Source organism: Pteropus medius, unplaced genomic scaffold (genome assembly GCF_902729225.1).
Source record: "Pteropus medius unplaced genomic scaffold, Ma_sr-lr_union100, whole genome shotgun sequence".
NCBI lineage: Eukaryota > Metazoa > Chordata > Mammalia > Chiroptera > Pteropodidae > Pteropus > Pteropus medius.
Window position 1 is genome coordinate 12,628,165 of NW_024352785.1, and position 27,559 is coordinate 12,655,723.

Sequence of the window (27,559 nt, forward strand, 5' to 3'; positions counted from 1 at the left end):
TTCAAAATACGTATATAGCATTATGGTAGGATCACTACTATAGTAGTGAGAGCCTTTTATTTTTCAGGAATTGTTTTAAGTGCTGAGAATTTAGATGTGAACAAAAGAGACAAAAATCTGAGCTTACAATGTAATGAAGAGATACCGTGAGGAAGGTAAAAATATATTAGTAAATACTGTGGAGAGAAACAGTGTAGCTAAAGTGGTAGGGAGTGCCAAGTGAGGTACTGGTCAGAGAAAGCCTCACGAAAAAGGGACATTTGAGTTAAGACCTGATGTAGACGATGGAGCTAGTATGTGAATATTTAGAGGAAGAATATTACAGTGCCAAAGTCCTGAGGCCAGAATATGTTTGGTATGTAAAGGAGCAGCATGGAAACCACGTGGCTGGAGCAGAGTAAGTGAGGTAGAAGGAGAATAGTTAGGAATGAGTCAGAAATTAGCTTGGACAGATCATAGAAGGCCCCGTAGGCTGTTATGGTAACTTTGGTTTTTACTCTGGAATAACATAGAAACCATTGAAGAAAGTGACAGAGTGATATGATCTCACTTTGATTTTAAAAGGATCACTCTGGTTGCTACATAGATTAGACATGAGAAGCAAAAGTGGAATCAGACTAATTCAGGAAGCTATTATAATCTAGAAGAAAGTCAAAGGATCTTGGAATGTTAGCAAGTAGTAGTGATAAAGACGATAGGAATTGGTCAATTCTGGATGTGTTTTGAACATCAAATAGTCAAGATTGGACTGTACATGAGATTTGTGTGAGAAAAAGAAAATGACTCCTAAGGTTTATGGCTTAGCACTGTGAAGAGTAGAATTGCTTTGAGATGAGAAGAATGTTTAAGTAGAGAGATTTTGAGGAGCAAGAGGATTCAATAGCCTGGCTTTGCACATTAATTTCAAGGTGCCTGTTTGACATCTGAGAGATCCAGTAGGCTAGTCTCTGGAGTTTAGAGGAAGATTGGTCTGAAGATATAAAATAAGTAGTTGTCACAATACGAGTTTAAAGTTGTGGAGCTGGATGAGATCACTGAGGGAGAGAATAGAGTTGGAACGTAGAAGTGATAGAAGGATTGGACCTTGGGGCATTCCACTATTAAAAAGGGATGAGTATAGTGTATAATGAAACCAAGTGAAGAAAATTATTTCAAGGAGAAGAGAGTGAGCACCAAGATCAAATGCTGCTGTTAATCAAGTATGGTGAAGATTGAATTTAACAATGTGACCTTGATAAGAACAGTCAGGACATAAGTGGCTCCAGAAATCAGCATATATAAACAGTATATCAACTTCTTTCTTTAGCTCCATCCTTCTTACCTCAAAATCAATGCTTATAAAAGCATTGATTCTTAGAACATTTCTTTGAGATTAAAGTAAGTTTTTCACATTTATGAATATAAAATACTTTTTCCCCCTTACAATAACCAAGCATTGCTTTTGTTTTCTCTGCACCAGCTGACCTGTAATTCTTATTTATTCCCTTGTAATTCCCTAGTAAGATCAAGTACTAGAATGTTTATAATGAAAGAGACTTGTGAACTTATTTAGCCCCACTTGAACATATTATTGAACTGTTATGACTGAAATTTCACATTATTTATTATTAATTATTTTTAATTTGATTGTTTAATAAAGGAGATATTAATTTTTTTAAAAAACAGAAATATGTTGGCGAAGTGTTTAGCATCGTAAGTCAACAGTCAACAGCCAGACCAGGATGCATTATTGCATTAGATCCCATTACCAAACTTGTAAGTATTATTTTTCTTGCTACTTTGCATTAGGTAAATAACATATATGTCAACTTATGTTGCTGTTTATTTACATTCAGCAAGGCAAAAAAACCCAGCTGCTTCATGTTTTTCAAGAAGACTTCATTTTGAATAACTTCGAGAAGAAAAGTCTGGGAAAAGACAAAATATTATTGGATGAAGGTAAAGAAGAATTTTTATGTTATAAGAAATATTCTGTAGAGTATGTTAGGCAGTTAAAAAAGATAAATTGATATATTTCATATCACCTATTTGAAGTTAAAATTTTCCTGTGTAGGTTCGTGAAATGATTTTTCATAAATATCAGTATCTTTTTATTCTAACCGGGAAAGAAACATGAAAAATTTAAAAGGATTATTCAATTTTGTTTTTTAAAAAGCATAATAGGAATTTTTTTGTCATTAATGCATGAGTGCTCTTTGCATGGATGGGATCCTGTCCTAACAATCTAGATAGTATGGACACCTGACCTTTTAGAAACCTACAATTTTAAGCAGTTGCTTAAAACTTCAAATTATAATTTAAAGACTAAGTTTCTTAATACTTTTATAATGAAACAGTTTAAAATATTATATTAAACTCCTCCACCCAATATTAGCTGCTTATTTTGCATAAAGGAAAACAGAGCAAAATAAAGTTAAAATCTCTTGGTCATTACTTTCAATTACAGAGCCAAACCAACTCAAAAATGACTTTCCTTATAGTGTGCACCTGTTGTTTTAAAAGTCAGTTATCAAGCCTCAAGTACCACATTTTGTGTTTGTTCTAGATTATTTTTCTTCTTTTGTACATTGCTTGCCTTTTTTCATTTTTCTTCTTTGAGAAGTATTTCTTCAAGTTCTGCATTTTTATGTTGAATGTCTAATTTCTTAGCACTGCTTTCACTTATTCTGTCATTTTTCCTAAGAATTCATGAACTATGCAAAAACACTTATAGTGCTTTTGTAACTTCTGAATATAAGGATGGAAAGATGCTTTAAAAATGGGAAATAAAGGTATCAAGTACAGGATAAAGAGTTATTTATATTAACAAAATGTTCATTGTTTTTCTTATTAAAGTATTAATAAGAATGTTAGTGTTAACAATCCAAATCTCTTTAAAACTTTTTAAAGAAGTTGCTCTTCTATGCTTAAGGTTGAGTTTTGCTATAATCTTCATCTTTTCTAGCATTTTCTTTTTTGTGATTTTTCAATTTTTAACATTTTTTTTCTCTTTAAGACAAGTATTTTTTCTAGTTTTTCTTAAAATATTCAGGAATATCTTACTGACTTTTATACAAGAACGATTATTAACAGAGTTTTCTAGAACATATCCAAGAAGTTATGTTTTCATTTTATTTTACTTTAACGTCAAGAAGAGAAGAAATGTTTTACAGATGTTTTTATTATTGGTGCATTTTTTCTTGTTAGTAAAATTATCAGAAATAAATTGATTTCTGTTCTTTTTTTCTTTTGTATAATCTCTTATCCTTTCCTTTCTCTTAATTCTTATCATTTAAATGCCCAACTTATTCACAACACATTACCAAAGTTATCTTTTCATTTAGTATCTAATTTTGGTTATCTTTCTTTCCTAGGGTTCCTTTGAAAACTTTTTTCCTGTGCAAATTTAAAAGGACAAAAAGATTACACTCTAATGATAGTTGCTCTCTGATTTTTTTATATGTTCTGTGATTTATATAATCATATGGTGATTTATATAATTTATATAATGTAATTTTTCTTTACATAATTTTGTACATAATGAAGACTAGCTTATAATTTAAAAAGGCTTGGATTAAAAGCTTGGATTAAAAACTTAAAATTTTTAAAAGTTTTTTTCAGGGAATAATGTACCACTTATTTTGTGATATATTTTAGATAGATGCATTTTCTTTTTAAGTTTAGAATAACTTATGTGCTGCTTAAATTATGCAATTTTGACTAAGAAAAATTTTCTTGAATAATACATTATGTAATGAATACTTATATTTTGGTCCTTAGATAACTTTCATTAATAGGTCATTTCATTACAAAACTTATTTACTTCAAAATATGTTTGGCAACACAATTTTCATCATGAGATGTTGACTTAAAGTATCTATCTCATAGTTCTGATCTGTTCAGGAATTTTCTACTTAATATGGTCCAACTTATGTGAACATTATATTATATTAGATGGCTGTAATATGTGATTTTTTAAAGCATATCAATTCAAAAATGAAATTTAAGCATAGCACATTTGTAAAAATTTTAAGTTAATACAAATTCATGTGATAAAGAAGTTGCTTACATTCTGTAATTCCAGTTTGTATTTGGAACTTTAGATATGAGTTTTGATTTTTTTAAAAATTATTGTTTTGACTTGGTATATGTAATAAATTGTCTCATTTATGCATGTAAGTAGTGAAAAAATATTATTAATACCTCCAGGCAGCTCACCTAATGGATTTTCTGAAAAATTCTACCTAATTGTAATAGAGTGCACTCAAGACAACCGTTCATTGTTACACATGTGGAATTTACATTTAAAATCTATTCCTGTTTCATTGGGTGAGTCTTGTCTTTTCTGAACTTTAAGTAGGTTTATATTAACATTATATATAGTTAGATAGTTCAGTGCATATTGTTAAAGCTGTTCTTATTAAGTGATAATATAGTTTATTCAGCTAATTAAAAAACAATGATTTTCTGATTTTGTTATAAAGAATCATATTAATATGTTTATTTTATCTTTTATAAGATAGTTTTGGATTATGAAATGTAACAATTGTAATGTTTATAGGTTTCCCCCAACTCCCCTTGGTTTTCGGTTCTTATGTTTTTATAGATGAAAAAGTAGATACCAAAATATCTGAAGCAGTTTGGCAGCCAGAAGAACATTATTCTTCTTCTCCAGAGAAGATCCTGTCTCCTTTTTCACAGAAGTATCAGGCTTGCAGAGCAAATCTCCAGAGTACCAGCAAACTGACTTTGTCTTCAGAAATGGTTTATAGCCAAGAGTTGCATTTGCCAGAAGGAGTTGAGATAATAAGTGTGAAGCCATCAGCAGGTTCGTAAATTTTGTGAAAAGAGACTAAACAAACTTTGTAATCCAAGAGTGTTCACTAGGTATTTAAAAATCGATGAAGTACCTCTTTTTAAATCCACACAGAAGCAGAAATGAAAAGAATATCTTATTCCTATATTGAAAACTTAAATTTTTAATTGTTTTCAGATTACTCTGACCTGTCAGCTAGTAATAGTCTTAAATATTGATTTCTAAACTAAAAATTTTTTAAATCCTTTTGTGAAGACAAAGTGCGGAGATAGTAATGTTGCACCTTATTTGCCCAGAGCCATATGCTGTGAAAGGTTCTGAGTTGTGGTTGCTGGTATATATACTTATCATCTTAGGGCATTGGTTCTCAAAATGTGATCCCTGGATGAGCAGCATCAGCATTACCTGGAAACTTGTTGGAGATCAAAATTCTTGGGCTGTACCCTTGACTTACTGAATGGCAACCTCTGGAGTCTGTCTTCACAAGCCTTCCAGGTGATTCTAATGCACACAGAAGATAAAGAACCACTGTCCTAGGGCAGCAGTCCTCAACTTTTTTGACACCAGAGACTGGTTCTCTTATGAGAATCTAATGTCTGATGATCTGAGGTAGAGCTGAGGCAGTGATGCAAGTGCTGGCGAGCAGCTGCCAACCCAGATGAAGCTTCGCTCTCCCTTGCTCACCTCTCACCTCCTGCTGTGCGGCCTGGTTCCTAACAGGCCATGGACTGGTAACAATTCGTATCCTGGGGATTAGGGACCCCTGTTCAAGGATATCAAGGAAACCAAGACAAAATTCATCTTCTTATCACTCAATTTTTCCATTTTCATAGTCAAAGTGTGGGTTTTGGTCTTTTCTACTTCTCTCTCATTTTTTTTTAACTGGTTACTTTGATTGCTTTTCACTTTGCCACATTGTTATCTTTTCTAATTGGTAAAGTTGCCACATTGTTATCTTTTCTAATTGGTAAAGTTAGCAAGAGTAGATGTATTAACAGTGTTCAGATAATACTTGTATTCTACTTCTTTGTATATTTTAATAAAAGAGGCATATGTGCAAGGAAAGTTAAAGTTTAAAAAAGAATGACTTTTGCATTGACACACTTTTTAAGAGCTATTGTCTTTAGCCAGAACAGTATGATCTTCACTACTGCATTCCAATTAAAATAATATGGCAAATGTAAGAGAAACTGAATATTTCTAAAAACAACCCTCTTATTTAACTTGGCCCAAGTTGAGTTTAGAAGAAGAAAAGAAGTTCTAAGGAAAAAGAAGAAATTTGGTTTTTTGGCAAAACAGTAGCATATGGTACAGTAGTTCCCCCTTATCATTGGAGGATAAGTTCCAAATTACTAGTGGCTGCTTGAAACCGAGGATAGTACCAAACCCTGTATATGCTATGTTTTTTCCTATACAGATATACCTTTTCACTTAAAGTGCTTTACAGCTTCTCTTTGGCGTATCTGAATTGCCAGCATCACTACTCTTGGGCTTTGAGGCCATTATTAAGATAAGAGTTACTTGAACATAAGCATTGTGATACTACAACAGTCCATCTGATAACAGAGATGGCTACTAAGTGACCAAGTGTGGCTCCATTGGACAAAGGGATTATTCATGTCCTGGGTGAGACGGATGAAAATGGACAATGTAAGATTTCATCCTGCTACTTAGAACAACATGCAATTGAAAACTTATGAATTGTTTATTTTTGGAATTTTCCATTTACTATTTTTGAACTGCAATTGACCGTGGATAATTGAAACCATGGAAAATGAACTGCAGATAAGGGGGAACTACTGTAAAAGTTTTATTCCTAGTCTTAAGAATTTTTTTTTAATCCAGGCTTTTGGGAAGGATAAGCTCTTTATTCTCTGTTCAGCTTATAGAAACCAACATACAATGCTAATTGTGTCCTTTTGCAATATTGCTATATTCCTTGAAGAGTTTAAAAAAAATTTATTACCATTATGTTGAAATATGCTTTTAAAAGATGATAAATGTTCAGTATAACATTTCTTATAATTAGTAGTTTATGTTGAATAGCTTAGGGCGGATTGGCAATACTTACCTGTTTTATAAACAAGTTTGAGTGGATCATAGCAACACATATTCGTTTGCTTTTGTGTATGGCTACTTTTGTTCTACAATGGCAAAGTTGAGTAGCTGCAACAGAGAACCTGTGGCTAGCAAAGCCTAAAATAGTTATTACTATCTCACCCTTTAAGAAAAAGTTTGCTGACCCCTGGTTTAGGAAATTAAGAGTATATAGTTACACTGAGTCCAAGAAAACGTTATGTCTCACTTTTTCAGCATCAGTTATAACAAATACTCTTTAATCATTGAGGGCCCATTTAGTACTTAGGTAAGCATGGCCAATTCCAAAAAATGTGTTGAAAAATAAGGAGAAGGAGCCACGAATGTATTTTTAAATGTATTTTTAAAATGTATTTATGTCTTTAAAATGAGATTTACAATAATATATAAAACTAACAAAGAGTTGTGAAAAGAATATTGGGTTGAGATTCAGGAAAAGAATTTAGGTTTTCTAATTCTTCCTTAGTCTAGCTGTTTGATTTAGGCATAAGATACTTAACACATTTGATTGAGGGTCTTTGCCTGTAAAATGCAAGAATTGAGGTAAATTATCTCAGAATTCTCTTTCAGCTCTATATTTTGGTAATACTGTCCTTTTTATATGTCTTCTTGATGTTATTAAAAACTTCTTACTGATCTTGCTGACCCTTATACTAAATATAGACTGTTACGTTGTTTACAGTAACATGTTAACAGTAACATGTACTAAAACCTTTAGTACATGAAAATATTAATATTTAACCAAATTTGACATTTTGTTAATGGATTATTTTTAGGTCATTTGAGTTCTTCTTCCATATATCCTATATGCAGCGCTCCCTACTTATTGGCAACTTCATGCTCAGATGAGAAAGTAAGATTCTGGAGATGCAGAGTAACAGATGGAGAATCTGCCACATCAAAGAATGGGAAAATGGATCTTGTATATATTTGGGAAGAATGGCCATTACTTATTGAAGATGGACTTCAGAGCATTAGTAGTATAACTGTACCTGGTAGGCCTATAGAAGTTAGCTGTGCACACACAAATCGTTTAGCAGTAGCATATAAGCAGCCTGCATCTAATAGTAGATCTTCTCAGGACTTTGTTATGCATGTAAGTATATTTGAATGTGAGTCTACAGGAGGTTCATGTTGGGTCCTTGAACAGACAATTCATTTAGATGAGTTAAATACAGTGTTGGATTCTGGGATTAGCATTGACAGCAATTTAGTGGCCTATAATAAACAAGAAGTATATTTATCCAATAAAGATAGTATAACATCAAACATAAGGCATTTGGTTCACTTAGATTGGATGTCTAGAGAAGATGGTTCTCATATCTTGACTGTAGGAATTGGATCAAAACTTTTTATGTATGGACCTCTGGCTGGGAAGGTACAAGAAGAGACTGGTAAGGAAAGCCTGGCATTTCCTCTCTGGGAGAGTACAAAAGTTGTGCCTCTTTCTAAATTTGTACTTTTACGAAGTGTAGATTTGGTTTCTTCTGTAGAAGGCTTTCCACCTTTTCCTGTTTCTTTATCATGGGTCCGGGATGGCATCCTGGTGGTAGGAATGGATTGTGAAATGCATGTATATTCCCAGTGGCAGCCATCTTCTAAACAAGAACCTGTTATAACAGATTCGTACAATGGGAGCACTCCATCTATAATAAGTTTAATAAAACAGAGTAACTCATCAAATTCTGGATTACATCCTCCAAAGAAAACTCTGACTCGATCCATGACCAGTCTTGCACAGAAAATTTGTGGAAAGAAAACTGCATTTGATCCTTCTGTGGACATGGAGGATTCAGGTCTTTTTGAAGCAGCTCATGTTCTTTCCCCAACTTTACCTCAGTACCACCCCTTGCAGCTTTTGGAACTCATGGATCTTGGTAAAGTTCGAAGAGCAAAGGCCATCTTGTCGCATCTTGTCAAGTGCATTGCTGGAGAAGTTGTGGCTCTGAATGAGGCTGAGTCCAATCATGAGCGCCGCCTTAGGTCTCTCACTATCAGTGCTAGTGGAAGCACTACCAGAGACCCCCAGGCATTCAACAAGAGTGAAAATACAGATTACACAGAAATAGATTCTGTCCCTCCACTTCCTCTATATGCCTTACTTGCAGCAGATGATGATAGCTATTACTCATCTTTAGAGAAATCTAGTAATCAGAGTACCTTAAATAACTCAAACCAGTTGGCAAAAGAAAGTTATGATGAACTGTTTCAGACCTCAACTTTAATGACTGATAGTTATGTGTTAGAGACAGATGAAGAAAATACAAAGCCCAAGGTTATTGACCTTTCACAGTACAGTCCAACTTACTTTGGTCCTGAGCATGCTCAGGTTCTTTCTGGCCACTTACTTCATTCTAGTTTACCAGGACTCAGCAGGATGGAGCAGATGTCTTTAATGGCCTTAGCAGACACAATCGCAACTACCAGCACTGATATTGGAGAAAGCAGAGACAGAAGCCAAGGTAAAATTGGGTATAGGACTAGAGGAAAAACTGATGATATTTTGACTTATTTACATAGAAAAAAATCTAAACTTTTATAAAAATGATGCTCATGAAGGTTTTTGCTGACTTCACAATAGTTTTTGCTTGAATGTATACTATTCTATAAATCACAGTCTCTGAGAAATTATATAAATATTCTTTATGCCAGTCATTTTAATTTTTACCTAATTGTCTCCTTAATAGTGTTAAAGATCCAGCTGTATCCCTGAGAGTTTAGCAAAAGTTAACATTCTTATTAAATATTACTTTAACTGAAAATGTGCTTTCTGCTTTATTTTTCTCATGTTATTTGGTTTTTAAAATAGTGAGGTTTTTTTATTTTTTTTATTTTTAGTATTAATGTATACTCCTACTTAGAATAATGAAAATAAAGATAATCAAATTAGGTCTTTTCCTCACCCAGAAGGCTTTTTTTTTCTTCTTAATTTCCTGAGTTATGAACAAATTTGAATGTAGACTTCTCATCAAATCGCAAATAAGATCTGAAATTACAAGTCCTGCCTTGTGTACTAGATAGAGATCAGTAGGCGATACCCCTTCAATTGTGCTTGGAAGGAAAATATAGGGTAAATTTAAGAAAAAAATAATAAAAATTAAAAATTTAAGAAAAAAGTTGGTCATGAATCATGACACTTTTACTTGAAAAAATATTACTAGTAGATATTATTTTTAATGTAATATATTGTGTTTTATGTTTTTAATTGTTTAAAGTAAAAATCAGGCATTTCTACCATATAACTATTTCCTTCACTGTTAAGAGCAAATTGTTGGGATAGATATATGACTTGAATCAATATGAGAAATATTGTAACATATACCACAGAGGAAGTTAAACTATTTTAAGATTTAATCACATTTTAACTTAAATTTAAGGTTCAGATCAGGAGATCCGATTATAAAAATTGCCACAGACCCTAAGTCAATCCATTCTCTTCATTATTTTTCAAATTATTTAACTGTACTACTAATTTCTGTAAAGTATATTTATATAGAAAAAAGAAATACTAGAGATATTTAGGTAACTTTTTCAGTTTCAGAATGTTTTGTCTGCATTTGGCGCTGTGACATTTGCCGCTTACGAGAATTATTAGTATTGACTTATATTTTGCTGATGGATTGGTTTTTTATAAATAAAAATAAGTAATATTTTTTTTTCTTTTTTATAGGTGGAGAAACTCTTGATGAATGTGGGTTAAAATTTCTTTTGGCTGTTCGACTTCATACTTTTCTTACAACTTCCCTTCCTGCTTATCGAGCTCAACTCCTTCACCAAGGTGATTTTGGTAGTATTCTATTAAAAGGAAGTAAGGCTAGTAGAAGAAGAAGAAAGATTTGAGAACTTTTTAAGTTTGTTTTGGCTCAGATATGATAATGATGAAAAATTTGACACATTCTAAGTTTTCTTAATTTATTTTTTAAAATGTTTATTTCCACTTAATTTTCTTTGCTTAAAATATTGGCACTTTCTTGGTAGATGGAAAGAGTTAATAAAGAAATAGAAATATTTAGCAATTAGGCAGTTGAACGTTCTGTGTTGTTTCAAATGCATTATACATTAAAGACTAATTAGTATCATATCTTTAATTTCTTCTTTAGATTTTCTTTTTTCTTTTAACATTTATCTATATTCAGCTGTTTTCTCTAAAATTTGAAAAACATTTTTGTTATAGAAAAAATGCTTATTTAATTTTTAATTATTTTAAAAAAAGAATAACCCCAAAAGTACTTTTAACATTAATGTGTATTTTAGATATTAGTTTAACAATATTTCAGATACTGTTACATACTGTTAGTGAGGACTCTCAAAGTAACAGAAGTACTTAAGTTTAAGGTAACATAAAACAGGACATTTATTGGCCCAGGAAGTGCAAGAGATAGAGCTGGCTTCCAGCATTATTGGCTCTATAGTTTTAAACTGTTACTGAGACTCTACTGGTTAGCCTCTGCTAATTGGTCTTTGTCTCTTACTTTTCCTTTCTATCTGTTTCTCTTCCTGCTTTCTACTTCCTCTCATTTTACATTTAGCTTTGGAAAAGTAAAGCTTAAAATTCTAAGTCAAATTCTTTAATTATTTTTGAAAAATTATTGAACTTGATTGAGAGATAATAGGAACCTAAAAATAATTTAGAATAACAATCTATTCACAGCATAAGATTTTTTTTTTTCCTATTTCTTCATTTCAAAAAACTTGGGTATACTGAGAATTTCAGATTTTTTGGCACTGGATCCTAGGATATTCAGTCCATATATGTCAAAGCCACATCTTAAACATTTACTTCACCTAATAATACTAAACAAAATATACTGTGAAGAGACAGAATAGAAGCTGAACAATAAACACCCTATGTTGGGCCTGAAAGTTGAGAGAATTGCTGATATAAATAATGCTGTGTATGATGACAGAAAGAAATCTCACTGTAAGAGGTGAACACCTCTTATATATATGCCTTACTGGTAAAGTGCACAGCTGAAACTTATTGGATTTCATTAACCAATGTCACCATAAAAAATTAATTAATTAAAAATAAATAAATAATTCTGTATGAATATGAAACTATCTTCCTATTGTGATGTGAGATAATAATAATAGTTGTTATGTGCCAGGTGCTTTAGCTATGTTATTTCTTTTAACCTTTACAACAATAAGGTAGGTACCTTGATTATTCACATTTTGTAAATGAGGAAATCAAGGACTCAAGAGACTAACTTGGCAAGAGTTAAATAATTAATTAGGAATGGAGCTGGAATTTAATGTATGTATTCTGGTTTCAGAGTCTTTATAGTCTTAAGTTCTGTTCACCAAGCTATAGGTCTATTTGATGCTTTTTTAATTTCATGGAATAAAATGAACAATACAAATGTTGACTGAGAGAATAAGAATCAGCTTTTTGTAAAATAGGTTTTTAATTTTTTTAATTACAGTTAGTGAATGATATTGTCTTAGTTTTAAGTGTACAACATAGTGATTAGACATTTATATAGCTTACAAAGTGATCACCCCAATAAACCGAGTATCCATCTGATACCATACATAGTTACTACATTATTATTGACTATATTCCTTATGCTGTACTTTACATCATCATGACTATTCGGTAACTACTAAGAAATCTGTATTCTTAATCCCTTCCCCATTTTCACCCACCCCCAAACTCCTCCCATCTGGCAACCATCAAAATGTTCTTTGTATCTCTCTCTGAGTTTGTTTCCGTTTTGTTTATTTTGTTCTTTGGATTCCACACATAAGTGAAATCATATGGCATTTATCTTTGTCTGACTTATTCCACTCAGCACAATACCCTCTAGGTCCATCCATGTTGTTGCAGATGGCAAGATTTCATTTTTTATATGGCTGAGTAATATTCTATTGTATATATGCACTACCTCTTCTTTATTCATTCATCCATTGATAGACACCCAGGTAGCCTCCATATCTTGGCTATTGTAAATAATGGTAATGGATTCACATGTTCCTTTAAAATAGTGTTTTCGGTTTCTTCAGATAAATACCCAGAAGTGGAACTGGGTCCTTCTTCGTCTCTTGTATAGCCTTTGCTTTAAAGTCTGTTTTGTCTGGTGTAAGTATTGAAACCCCAGCTATTTTGTTTGTTTTTATTTTCATTAAACATCTTTTTCCATCCCTTTACTTTCAGTCTATGTGTGTTTTTTTATTTGAAGTGGGTCTCTTGTAGGTAGCATATCTAGAGGTCTTATTTTCTTACCCATTTAGCTACCCTATCTTTTGATTGGAGCATTTAATCCATTTACATTTAAAGTAATTGTTGATATGTAGTTATTGCCATTTTATTATTCGTATTTTTTATTTAATTAGTTTCAAGTACACAGTATATTGGTTAGACATTTATATAGTTTATAAAACGATCCCCCTAATTGCTCTTTCTCTCCTCTGGCTCTCCACCTGGCCATTACATTAATGCTAACTGCATTCCCTATGCCGTGCTCCCCATCCTCGTGACTGTCTATCAACTACTAATTTGTACTTCTTTAACCTGTTACCCCATTCTCATATTTTTGATCTTTTTTATTTCTTCTTATTCTTAAAGAAGTCCTTTCAACATTTCCTGTAATACTGGCTTGATGGTAATGAACTTCGTTAGCTTTTTCTTGTCTGGGAAACTGTCTTTCGATTCTAAGTGATAGCCTTGCTAGGTTGAGTAATCTTGGTTGTAGACCCTTTTCATCATTTTGAGTATTTTGTGCCATTCCCTTCTGGCCTGCAAAGCTTCTGTTGAGAAATTCGCTGACAGTCTTTTGGGAGCTCCCTTGTAGATAACTAACTGCTTTTCTCTAGCCGTTTTCAAGAGTCTCTCTATGTCTTTAACCTTTGACATTTTAATTATGATGTGTCTTGATGTGGACCTGTTTGAGTTAATCTTATGTGGGACTTTTTGCACTTCCTGGGCTTGTGTGTCTATTTGCTTCACCAAGTAAGGGAAGTTTTCCATTATTATTTCTTGAAATAGATTTTCAGTTCTTTTCTCTCTCTTCCTTCTGGTATCCCTATGATGTGAATGTTGATATGCTCCCAGAGGCTCCTTAAACTGTCTTCATTTTTTTGAATTCTTTTTGTTGTTGTTGCTCTTCTGATTGGGTGTTTTCTGCTACCTTATCTTCTAAATCACTGATTTATCTAATCTACTGTTGATTCCTCCTAAGGTAGTCTTCATTTATTGTATTCTTCATTTGTGATTGGTTCTTTTTTATGTTTTGTATTTCTACTTTTATGTTTTCAATCTCTTTGTTAAAGTTCTCACTGAGTTCATCTAATCTTCCCCTAAGTTCATCGAGCATCCTTATAACCAGTGTTTTGAACTCTGCGTTTGATAGATGGCTTGTCTCCATTTTGTTGAGTTCTTTTTCTGGGACATGTTTCTTTGTCTCCTCATTTTGGCTTCCTCTTTGTGTTTGTTTCTATGTCTTAGGTAGGGCTGCTATTTCTCCTTGGCTTAGTAGAGTAGCCTTATGTTGTAGGTGTCCTATGGAGCCCAGTGGCACAGTCTCCCTGGTCACCTGACCTGAGTGCTTCAGGTGTGTTCCTTTTATGGGTTAAGCCTTGATTGCTGTTTGCACATCAACATGAGAGATTGATCCTTGGGCTGATTGGCTGTGAGACTGGTCAGTGACTAGAGTAGAGGAGCTGTTGTACAGGAGCTGACCTTACAGAGCAGAATTAGCTCTAACAGGGCTCTGGTGCCAGTCTAGTCTGCCTTTTGGGTGCATTATCTTCGAATGTGGCCCTGAGTAGTACTCTGGCTCAGACCAAAGCTGGCTACCATGTTTACAGGCCAAGGCCTCCTGGAAGGTGCCCTGCTGCAGGCCAAGTTCAGCCACAGCCTGTTCCCTGTCTGGGGTCATATTGCATGAGCCACCAAGGAATCTGTGGAGAGCCATCTTCCATGCTGGGCTTTGATGTGCCTCGAGCTATAAATCAAGGCCAGATTCCACTAGTGCCAGGCTTAGGGCTGCTCAGTAATAGGTATGAGATATGCCGAGGCAAGATGCTGCTTATTTAGATTTTGTGAACCTTTGAGAGATTTAAGGAAAGTCCCCAGAGTAAGCCAAGTAAGGTCATATCTTAGGGAAACACTGAGGCAGAGTAGTCAGTTTGATAGAGACTCAGACATGGTGGCCTGGGTCTGTACACCAGGCAGGAGAGTGCTCAACAAAGGCACAATGGCTTCTGCCTGCACTTCTGTGTGGGAGAAAGCTGCTGCCCCCTGCCCTCACCCTGAAACCAGACAACTCAGTTCCTCCCCAGATGTCCCTGGTGCCTTTTGAGCTGCTGCCTGAATACTGGAGCTCGGAGTGAGTGAGTCCATCACCGAGTAAGTCCACACATGGGCTCTGAAGAGCAATGTCTTTGACTCCCATGGCCCTATATTTCACACTGCTACAATATCTGCTGGTTTTCACAGCCGGAAATTGTGGTGACTTCTTTTCCTGGAACTAGACCCTGGATTAGAAAGCCCTGAGTGGGGCCAGGACCCTACGGTCCTCCAGGGGACCTCCATAGCCAAGATATTCCTCCCGATTCTCAACCCCCACACACAGGTGTGGGACCAGCCTATTCCATGTCTCCGTCCCTCTTACCAGTCTCAAGGTGACCTCTTCTGTGAGTCCCTAGTTGTAGGACTTCTGTTCAGCTAGACTGTATTCTACTCCCAATGATGGCTGTCCTGTAGTTGTAATTTTGATGTGGTCATGATAGGAGGCAAGCACAGCATTTATCTACTCTGCTGTCTTGACCAGAAACCCAAGATGAGAATCACCTTGAAGAAGAATCATACTAGTATATAAAGTATTGCTTTAAATGTTTCTCATTTCCTAAGAAAAGTTCATGGATAATAGCTAGAGAACAAAAATACTCAACCCAGTGACATTTGCCAAAACATTTTCTTTTTGAAAATATATTTTTTAAATATAGAAAATATGTGTCCATTGTTGAAACTATCGAAGTGATAGAATTGTTTAGAGAAGCTAGGAAAAAAATAACCCATATTCCCTCTAGCCTTAAACACTTAATTGTAACTTTTGAGTCTCATGTAAAGTTTAGACATTTTTATTGCAAATATGGAACATACATTTCTGATAATCATTGTATAATCATGCTTATATTTCTTATAAACATTACTTTTGTCATTTCTTCAGGCTTGTCTACTAGTCATTTTGCCTGGGCATTTCACTCAGTAGCAGAAGAAGAACTGCTGAACATGTTGCCGGCACTGCAGAAAGATAATCCCACTTGGTCTGAACTGAGAGCTATGGGTGTGGGGTGGTGGGTCCGGAATACTCGCATCTTACGCAAATGTATAGAAAAGGTAGGTAATTTATATTGCTATAAAAGCGAATTAATATATTTTGGATGTTCCTTCAAATGACAGTCCATACTTTTTCTCCTGTTACTCTTTTTGAAGCAGTAACAAATGATTTTAAATAGTCTTTATATTTGAAAATATCATGTTAAATTTTAAAATGCATATTCTAATTCTAGTTGACACATTTGTTTACTAGTATATTTCTGGTTTTTACAAAATAACATCTATGTATGTTTAGAAAAATAAAATAGTATAGAAGAGCTTATAATGAAAAGTATAGTTCTAATCCTACCTCTCTTTATCCTTGGAGGCCACCAGCACAAATTATTTTGTAATTATCAAGTAAATAAATAAATGTATGTATACATGCATGCATTTATATATACATTTTTTAATTTATTGAACATTTAAAAAGATAATATGTGCCAGTTTGTATATGAAGGAAACTTGTCACTTAAGTATTTATGTGAAATTTTCACCAATATTTTCTAATTATAGGTAGCCAAAGCAGCCTTTTATAGAAAGAATGATCCTTTAGATGCTGCCATTTTTTACCTTGCAATGAAAAAGAAAGCTGTGATTTGGGGATTATATAGGTAGGTGAGAAAACTGTGCTTTAAAATGAAAAAAATTTTCATAAGGAATAAATGTATGAAGTAAAGATTTGTTCTTATTAGTGTGATTAGTAAATATTCTTAGTTATTTTTATATTTAAGGAGATACTTCATAAAGAAGAAGCCCAGGTGTTTTCCAGAGCAAAAGATACTGATGAGGTCACTTTAGTTTGTTTTCAGGTTTATCAGTCCAGAAAAATATTCTTTTGCTTATTTTAAGAATATCTTGTGATGTTCCTATAGGACAAAGTACTAAACCAGAAGTTTGTATCTGTTGTGGGAAGAAGATGAATTGGTATAGTCTGGAACAGGCATCTACCTTGTGCCCTATTAAGAGCTTGTGGACGAGGCTATCCTTCCAAACTGCTGTCCTCCTGTGGGCCTAGACCCCATTCTTGAGCTTGGGTCACTTAGAATTTTCCTCTTTCATTTGTCCTTGGCAAGACTTGGTGAAAATGATTACCATAAATACAAATACTATTTGTTTTGAGTTCAATTCCAGATGAAACCACATCAACAGCAACTTTTGGGGGAAAATCATGGTACCAATCAGATTTTTAAGAGATTAGATTTTAGGATTGTTTCAAATCAGGACAGATTCTTTAGGTTTTGATCACCAAAGTCATCCTTAGATGGGCAGTGGGGATAAAGAGTGATTGAAGAGGTTTAAACGGTGAATTAGCATAGAAGTTGACATAAATTATATATATTCTCATGGATTTAAAAATAATTTTTCATAGTGCAGCTGATGTACTTTGTAGTTTGAAAGAAATTTTTGCAGTAATCTCTGAGATACATATGAAAAAGTAAATGTTTACCAGAAATTTTTTTTTTTCTGAAAAGAAGCAGATATATAGTAAGTTATGAACTGACAAATGTTTCTTTTGAGTCTGAACCTTTAAGGGGCTAACTTTATAAAATTTGTTTTAATGTAGAACCATTCTGTTTCAGAACTTTTATACATTTTTTTCTTATTTATAGATCCCAAAAAGACACCAAGATGACACAGTTTTTTGGACACAATTTTGAAGATGAGAGATGGCGTAAAGCAGCTTTAAAGAATGCTTTTTCTTTGTTAGGCAAACAAAGATTTGAACATTCTGCAGCATTTTTTCTTTTAGCGGGTTGCCTGAGAGATGCAATTGAGGTAATGAAACCTTTATAAAATTAGTATTGTCATTCTTAAGCTGTTTATCTGGAGCTGAATTTTTTTTATTTATTTTTTATTTCAACTTAAATATAGTGGAAATAACACAAGGCTAAATATTTAAAGTAACAGATAATATTTAATAGTGACTTTTAAAATTTTGTCATTTAGCTTGAATGATATCTATACAGAATTAAGATTAAGTATGTTGTGTTGGTTGGTAAAGATAGGTAGTTGATCTGACTCATGAAGAGTATTCATGAACAAGCTAAATAAAAAAGTTTGTCGTATCTTTTTAAACATATTTGAACCTCTTTTTGGTTCTGTCTTAGTTGATGAACCTTAGCAAATTTTTAACTGATTATTTCCCAGTAAGCCTTAAAAAAATTATGAACATTTAAGATTCAACATTTCTATCTCAAATTGCCCTTTTGCTCAAAATTTTATAGAAATGATTCAGATAACTTTTTAATTTGGAAACATAGTCTGCTGAGGTGGATGGGGAAGAGTAAAAGTTCAAGAATAAAACAAAATATGTCATTTGAATTGATACTATTAAGAATTATTTAGTATTTCCTCATTAGGTATATTCTTTTTACAAATATATATTTCATACTAGCAGGTAGATTTGCAAGTTATTAGCATAAAGACTTACTAAAGGTAGCAGTATATGTTTTATTTGTTTATGTCCTTATTTGTCAGTTTCTGTTATTAATAAAGCCTTGTGTTCATCTAGTTATTAGTGAGTCAGTCGAATTTATCTTAAATGAAAGATACCCCTGCCCTCTTATAAACAATATTTCTTTTTTTTTTTTAAGGTTTGTCTTGAGAAACTGAATGACATCCAGTTGGCTCTTACAATAGCAAGACTCTATGAGTCTGAATTTGATAAATCTGTAACATATAAATCTATTTTACGTAAAAAAGTTTTGGGAATTGATTCTCCTGTCAGTGAACTCAACTCATTGAATATCAATATGCATTATGATCCTTTTCTTCGAAGTATGGCATATTGGATTTTGGAAGATTATAGTAGTGCTCTGGAAACATTAATAAAGCAACCTATCAGAGAGGATGATGGTAAGCTGCTCTTCTAAGATGTTAATGATTAAGAGTTTTATTAGTATTTGCTGGATACAGAACATACTGTTGGGTACTAAGAGTAACGTAAAGCAAGTTGAAGTCATGGTCTAAGACTTTATGATTTAGTTGGGGACACAGTTATGTATACTTTCTTTTTTGGGTTTGGGTTTGTTTTTTTTTTTCAGTAAAATAAATCCTTTGAAAAGCTAGGACTTTGGATTTTTTGTTTTTATGAAATCAGTGTATTGAACATAATTATAAACATTTGAATATGAATGTTTTGAAGAAAATACTGATATAAAGTCAGTTTATCTTAGGTTGAAGTTAGTGTATTAATTCATTTTATAATTTTTATAGTAAAATATGTTTATTATAAAGAAAGTTGACTTAAGTGATGTGATTAAAAATCTCTTGATTGTCTTGTTCATGAATGAGGGCAGAGAATTTTTTTAAAGTTCCCTTTCGAGTCTACTTCTGCCTTTTGTTTTTAGATATTAGTATAAAATAGAACTCTATATAATTTTATGAAAAAATGATGAGATATGCTTTTCAAGTATTTTTCCATAGGTAAAATTGAATTGTGTATGATAGGTGATATAGCAGGTATCATATCATTTGGAGTACTAATTAGAAAAAGGTTCTAGTTCATAAGTTTTCATATAGCTTCATTCAATTAGGAAGTATCATGTGTCTTATTATGAGAGGTTTATGAGAAAGCCATGCTACTCAGTTGTTCCAGTCTCCCAGTCATCTGAGCTGAAGATTTCCAAACTGGCCTCTGTGACGAAAGCGGAAAAGAAAAGATCTTTTCCAGTCACTTATTTTATACCAAATAGTCATGTCAAAAATGTATTTTGATTTTGGATTAATATATGATTACATACTTTCAGAGCCAATTAAAACTGTATTCTAGAAGAAAATTTTAAAAGATATTAGTGGCTTGGACCAGGATGATAGGAGTGGAGACAGAGAGAAGTGATCGGATTTGGAATATAACTTTAAGGTTGACTAGATAGGACTGGATTACATATGGAATGTGAAGGGAATAAGAACGAAGGATAACTCTTGGGGTTTTAGCTTGAGCAGCAGGAAAATGCTATGGGAAAGACTGGGAGCAGATTTGGGGGAGTGTTGCTTTAGATAGAGAAGACTTCTCTGATAAGGTGACCTTTGAGCAGAGACTTAATTGAAATGAATGAGTAGTCAGTGTAGATAACTGGGTAAAGAGGTTTAGATCAAGGGCTCACTAAATAAAAAGGTCCTGAGGCAAGAGTATGTACCTGTAAGTGGAAATGTGATACAGGCCTTTGGATGTAGTAGTCTAGATTTACAGGGTGAAGTTGGGACTGGTAATAGAGATGTGCAAGTTATTAGCATAGAGATGGTTTTTAAAGACATGAACTGAGTTAATGCAGGGAATATAGATAGAAAAGCAATCAAGCACTGAACTCTAGGATGCTTTACATTCAAAGGTAGAGTAGATGAGGAAAATCTAGCAAAGCAGACTGAGAAAGAGTGTCCAGGAAAGTAGGAGAAAAAAGAACTAAGAATGTGTAAGTGAATATTTTAAATGATCTTAGATTGATACTTAAAGAAATATAAAAGCATGATAACCTTTGTTTTCCTACCGTGTTAGAACACTTTGATTACAAATATGGTTTGTCTGTTCAGTGCTATCTATTTGTGTGGTCTGTTAAAAGATCAGGTAGGTAAAGGTGCCATAGTAGAGAAAAAGGACTACAAATATCACTCTCAAAGAAGTTTTTTTGGCTCATAAAATGAATTTACTTTCAGGTCAAGTTGTAATGCCAGCCTGTAATCCTGCAGTTTTTAATTTCTACAATTATCTAAGAACACATCCTCTTTTGCTGAGACATCATTTTGGATCATCTGATGCGTTTTCCACACATGTGAGTTTAACAGGAAAAAGTGGACTGGCAGGAACAATTAATTTGAGTGAAAGAAGATTATTTTTTACTACTGCCAGTGCTCATTTAAAAGCTGGCTGCCCCATGTTGGCTTTGGAAGTATTATCAAAGATACCAAAAGTCATTAAGAAAACGAAACCTTTTTGTAGAACATCTAGTTTTCTGGATACTAGTAAAGACTGTTCTCCTACTTCTCCATTAAAATTGGATGCAAGGGAAGATAAGGCTTCTGTTATTGATTGGTCACAGTCACTGATGAATGGTTTTGGATCTTCTTCAGAGGGTTCTTCAGAGAAGCAGTCAAACTCCACTCTTTCTTTTGACTGGAGCCAACCAAGTGTTGTATTTCAGGATGACTCTTTAGAATTAAAGTGGGACAGTGATAATGAAGAAGAAAATGAGGATCTTCCCATTTCAATGAAAGAACTCAAACCTTTACAGAGAAAAATAGGAAAAAAAATAGATGAAACAAGTTCTAATTACACAGAATCTCTAAGCACACTAGATGAAAATGACATTTTAAGTCCATCAGAAGATATAATTGCAGTTCAATTAAAATTTAGAGCATGTTTAAAGATTCTCACAGTAGAACTTCGTACTTTATCTACTGGTTACGAAATAGATGGTGGAAAATTACGTTACCAGCTTTACCACTGGCTGGAAAAAGAGGTAATAGCTCTTCAAAGAACTTGTGACTATTGTTCAGATGCTGAAGAATTACAATCTGCATTTAGTGCAAATGGAGATGAATTGGGATTAAATGAAGATGGTGAAGATTTGCTTCACCAGACAAAAGTGAAACAACTGAAAGAAAATTTTCAGGAAAAAAAGCAGTGGCTTTTGAAATATCAGTCACTCCTAAGGATGTTTCTTAGTTACTGCATACTTCATGGATCTCATGGTGGAGGTCTTGCATCTGTGAGAATGGAATTGATTTTGCTTTTACAAGAATCTCAGCAGGTATGTAACTTACATGATAGCCAGTCAAAATAGTACATGTGTGAAAAAGCTTTTGATATTGCTTGTTTTTAAATTTTAAAATTGTTGACTTTCTTCATATGGTTGCTTTAAGGAATGTTCTTTTTTTGTGTGGTGCTTCATATTATGAATTTGTAGAGTTGTGTTTGTATTGCAGTTTAAGGACAATTTGATATCAGGCCCTTTGATATGCTGAATTCATACTTCACATTCTTATATTAATACCTTATGAGGTGATGAACTTCTTATAATAAGATAGTATCATCAGTTTTCAATATAATTGGTAGAATGTGGACCTCCTCAAATCACTTTTAATTCTATAAAAAGTTTGTCATGCTTTTAATTTTTAATTGTTTTGAAATTTTCAAAGAAACCGCTGAATTACATGAGTAATGGATCATAACTGTAAATGGTTGATTAACCTTTTTTTCCTTCGTTTTTAAGGAAACATCAGAACCAATATTTCCTAGCCCTTTGTCAGAGCAAACTTCAGTTCCTCTCCTCTTTGCTTGTACAGCCAGTGCCAAAACAGTAGTTGCCAATTCGTTATTGCACCTTAGTAATCTAACACATGATATTCTACATGCCATAATAAACTTTGACTCACCACCCCATCCTGATATCCAAAGCAATAAAGTAAGTATGCTGGGTTACAGTCTTTTAATTTACTTAAATACTATGATAAAACTAAAAGATAAGTGTTAGGGTTTTTTAAAACAATTTTAAACATGAGACCATACATAGTAATTGTTACATTATCAAGTTTATATTGATTTTGATCAAAGAAAACTTCTAGTTGTAGGCCAGGCTCATCTTACTTGTGTTACTTATACCCAATAGGGTACTTCAATTTTTAATCACAATGCTAGTTATTGAGTCTTATTTAGCCATTTTATTAAGCATAATAGGTGTGTATGCAAATACATGAGTAATTTCTTCAGCAGTACACTTAGCCAAAAAGCTGATTGTTTTTTAGAGATAGAAAATATTTTGATATAAAATTACAAATATGTAAGTAAAATTTTTCTTTGTTAATATTAAGATTTTACCTATTTTAAGGATAACGTGAAGTATTTTGTCCCAGTTATTCCTCTAGCATAGACAGTGATTTATGATTCCAGCTACAGCAGAATCACCTAAAGTGCTTATTAAACATTTGAATTGTCAAATTCACCAAACTTATTGACTCAGTCTGTGAGAGTGAGTCCTAAGAATATTTATCTTTAAGAATTTCCTTAGATGACTCTAACACAAAACTAATCATACAGTTATTTAATCACCTTCATATCACCTTCCCATTCATCACTCTACTTTATCTACTGTTAACATCACATTTTATACTTCATCTTTACTCTCCACACATATTGAAATCTTTTAAAGTATGACCAAGTTTGACTATTTTTGTGTGTCTTTTTTTTTCCCCTCATAGTCTCTCATCTGGTTCTTGCCTACCTCACAGGCTGTAATATCACACCAGTTTAATTTTCCAATTGTGCCCCTCATACAGTTTTTCCCTCTTGGATAACCTTAACCCTTGTAATTTAATTTTACCACTTATTTTCCTGTGCTTCTCTAATATAATTGTCCACATTGCATATTATACAATTACGAACTTAATTTCCTTTAGACGGTGTTCATTGTAGCCAAACCCTGTTCCATATTTAGCTTGAATAATAAGCATACCCCTGGTATATCATTTAGCTTTTGCTGCTTAAGAGCAACCCTGAAACATTTGTAGCCTAAAACAGCTATCATTTATTTTGCTCATGATTCTGTGGTTGGCTCATCACTTCTTTTGGTTTGGGCCAGCTGGGCTAATCCCTAGATACTTTGATTTTTCTTTGGTCAACTGGTAGATTGACAATTCTGGATGATCTATGATGGCCTCATTTACATTTCTGATGGTTGGGAGACTATTTGCAGGGCTGACAAAATCTGGGTCATATGTGTCTTATCTTTCAATAGTACAGCCTATCGTATTAGTCTGGGTTCTCTAGAGAAACAGAACCTATAAGGGGTGTGTGTGTTTGTGCATATAAAAAGCTTTATGATAATTGAGTCAAATAATTATGGAGGCTGAGAAGTCCCAAGATCTGCAGTTGGCAAGCTAGAGACCCCTGAGAGCTGATTGTGAAAGTTCCATTTGAAAGCCGGCAAGAAGAACCAATGTTTCAGTTCTAATCCAAAGGCAGGAAAAAGACCTATGTCCCAGCTCAATGCAGCCAGGCAGAAATTCCCTCATACTCAGCCTTTTTGTTCTGTTCATGTCTTCAGTTGATGGGGTGAAGCCTACTCACATTAGGGAGGGCAATCAGTTGACCAATTCAAAGTTAACTTCATCCAAAATCACCCTACCAGATGCACCCAGAATAGTGTTTGACCAAATGTCTTGGCACCCCAAGTCCCAGTCAAGTTGACACATAAAATTAACAATCATGCCTAGATTATTTCATATTATTGTTGCAGGAGTTTAAAGAGCAACAAGACTAGAATTTGCAAGGCTCTTTGAGAACTAGATTTAGAATTAACATATGACTTCTGCTGTGTCCTGTTGGTCACAAGAGGTCACAAAGCTAGCCCAGATTCCATGAATGGGGAAGAGGACTGCACTTTTTGATTGATGAAGCTGGAAAATATTCTGGTCATTTTTGCAGTCTCCTGAATGTAGTCTTTGCTGTCTTCATTTTACATGATGATATCTTTGATTTTGATTTATCTACATGTCTTATTGATAATTGAAGGAGAAATAGCAATGAGATTATATCACTGTTTTTAGCTACATAAAAGATTGTTATACTTCATAATTAGATCAAAAACCTAGTCTTTTAAAAGTCTAGTCTACTTTCTTACCTAGGTTAAGCATTTCCTTCATCCTCAGATCTACTTCTGTTAGTTCTCACCATGCAATATTTAGAACCTTCTCTTCCCCAATGCAAATGTTTGCCTTTCAATTGCTGTCTTTCATACCTTCTCCTGTCTCTAAAATTTTATTCTCTTAAATTGTTTGTTTTCTATAGTAGCTGGATATGTGGTAGCATATTCTTCAATGACTGTCCTTTATGTTTCTTTATGTGAACTGTCCTTTATGTTTCTTTATATTTTGGTTGAGGAAGAAGCAGGTTGAGCCTTAAACAGCTTGCTTTTGTTACATGGTTCATGTACTACTGAATAGCTAACACTTGTTCCCATTTGTTCTTGAAATAGAAATTAAGTAGCAGGTATGTGTTTTATAATTTCTGCCAAAAGCCTCAGGATCTTTACTTGCAGTGAGACCTCTAAAGGTAGAAATGAGTGTTAAAGAAAAAAGAAATAGTTTATAAGGGCAAAATCATTTTCTCATCTTTTTTAAAATGCCGATTATATTAGGTCTTGAAAAAAGTTACATTTTTTGGAAGTTATACTTAAAGTAATTTTTTTTTCCCCAGGTATATGTAATGCATACGTTAGCAGCCTCACTTTCTGCTTGTATATATCAGTGCCTTTGTGGTAGTCAAAACTACAGGTAAATAATCTTTTTATGAAATTTAAGAATGCTTACAGTAACCGATGATGTTTCAGAATATGTATGCTCTTGCTTTAGAAAAACTGCATACAGCAGTACACTCTAAATAATACAAAAAGCATATAGCTGAAGTATTGAGTAGCTTTTTTTCGTCTTTGAAGATTTATGTTTTTATGGCAAATGAATTTCAAGTAAACCTTGTCATTATAACTTATCTAGCAGCCTTTTATTGATCAGTGCCTAATGCCAGATATCGTGATACATGCTGAGATAAATTCTCCTTCCTTAAGGTGAATCTAGTTAGAAACAAACATGAACTGATAAATGATATATAACATGGCATCATACTTAAATAAGTACTATAATATGATGGATAGTAAAAGGCTCAGGGAGCACAGAGGAGGGAGTAACTAACTTGGAATTGAGAAAAAATTTACAGAATTGATGATTATTTTGTTGATGATCTTTCTTTTTATGACCTAAGGTTTCACTATAATTTATCTAGGTTTTTAAAAAATATTATTTAATACTCCAGAGTTTTCGTATACCTTTCTTTAGTTTTTTGAAATTCTCTGACTTTATTCCTTCAAATATTTTGTGCTCTCTCTTTTGTTTCCTTTCTTCTTAGACAGATATTAGAACTTGTGGGTCCATCTGAGTTTTCTGTTAGCTTTCCTGTCATGTATTTCTTCTCTTTATTTCTTTTTGCTTCATTTCCGGAGAAATCCTAGCTTCATTTTCCAGACACTAACTAATTCTTCACCAACGTCCTTTCTTTTATTAAGCCTATTTAAGTTTGTATTTTAAGAATTCTATTTTTCATTTTTAAGATCTCTGTTGATTTTACTAGTCACTGTATTTTTTAAAAATAACTTATTGTCTTTATTTCTTTTTTTTTTTTTAACCTATCTGAGTGTGAAGCACTTTTCTTAATGTTCTGAGAAATCTGCTTCCTCTGTAGGCCTTTCACTGAGTTTGTTTCTTACATAAGCCTTCCTTGATTTGATTTTTTACAATCTGTTTATCTTATGTGTTTGAATTTTCCTGTGTGTAGCCTAAGCATACTGTTCTGGTTATGTATTCCAAGGTAGTTTCAACTTGATTTTTCTGACCCTGGTCCTCCAAGAGTTCCTTTTCTTATTATTGAGTATGGCTTTACTTTCATCAACATATTTTTATCTTTCTTATCATTTCCATAGGCTTACTATAATGGAGGATATTTTTGTTGTTACTTTGTCAACTTGAAATTGGAAAGCAAAGCAAGAGAAACTATTTACAAATGCATCAAAATGCTATGACTAATAAAACTTGCCAATTAGAACAGGTTTAAACTATTAAATGTGCAATCTTTAAATACTATATTTCTTTACTTAATATATGATATAGAAATTTCTGACAGGTTAACAAAATCTTTTGTACTTATGTTATATTTCATAGTTTATGTCAGGTTACAAGTTCTTTTGTTCATTCATCTGTTTAGATTTAGCATAAAGTGCCATTTACTTGGAGAAACTTACCCTGAATTCCCAAATTATGTAAAATGCTCCTGTCTTTTGCTATCGTGGCACTGTATGTATAGGTTTAGTCTTTAAAAACAATATAAAATTATTTGTATCTGATTTCCCTACTAGACTATACATTTCATGGGAGACAGAAACCATGTTTTTCATTATATGCATGGAACCTGGTGCATACACTTGATGTAACTTACCATAATATAGGGTAGACTAGCTATTAAATATCAGATTGAACCTAAACTAACTTTGTTTTCAACCAGGTAACTTTGTTTTAAAGTGTGATATATAAGCTTGCTACTTGATAGTCAATAGTAATTTTTCTCATTTGTACATATTCTGCCTTTCACTGAATACTTAAAACCTATCACATGTATTTTAATTTATAAAATTTGTATATTTACACTTAAAGGATACTTTATTTTAATATAGCACTAGACTATAGAGTACAGTATAGATATACTAACAGTATAATTAATAAACAAAAATTTATATTTAAGGTACCCAGAAGTTAGATCTAAAACATGGAAATATTACATGTGAAATTCATTTTAGATCATT

General features: G+C 33.1%; 1 protein-coding gene across 6 annotated transcripts in view; it reads left to right on the forward strand.

Moving 5' to 3' along the window:
- DMXL1 (Dmx like 1) overlaps positions 1 to 27,559 on the forward strand; it is a 126,409-nt gene that overhangs the window by 43,617 nt on the left and 55,233 nt on the right. For all 6 annotated transcript variants that reach the window (XM_039848513.1, XM_039848516.1, XM_039848517.1 and 3 more), the window contains exons 14-26: positions 1,666 to 1,755; positions 1,836 to 1,938; positions 4,189 to 4,308; positions 4,586 to 4,807; positions 7,669 to 9,354; positions 10,563 to 10,670; positions 16,066 to 16,235; positions 16,731 to 16,828; positions 17,828 to 17,993; positions 18,812 to 19,073; positions 20,871 to 21,964; positions 22,427 to 22,618; positions 25,408 to 25,484. In XM_039848513.1, coding sequence (XP_039704447.1) covers positions 1,666 to 1,755; positions 1,836 to 1,938; positions 4,189 to 4,308; positions 4,586 to 4,807; positions 7,669 to 9,354; positions 10,563 to 10,670; positions 16,066 to 16,235; positions 16,731 to 16,828; positions 17,828 to 17,993; positions 18,812 to 19,073; positions 20,871 to 21,964; positions 22,427 to 22,618; positions 25,408 to 25,484 — 4,388 coding nt within the window. The remainder of the gene's footprint in view (positions 1 to 1,665; positions 1,756 to 1,835; positions 1,939 to 4,188; positions 4,309 to 4,585; positions 4,808 to 7,668; positions 9,355 to 10,562; positions 10,671 to 16,065; positions 16,236 to 16,730; positions 16,829 to 17,827; positions 17,994 to 18,811; positions 19,074 to 20,870; positions 21,965 to 22,426; positions 22,619 to 25,407; positions 25,485 to 27,559) is intronic.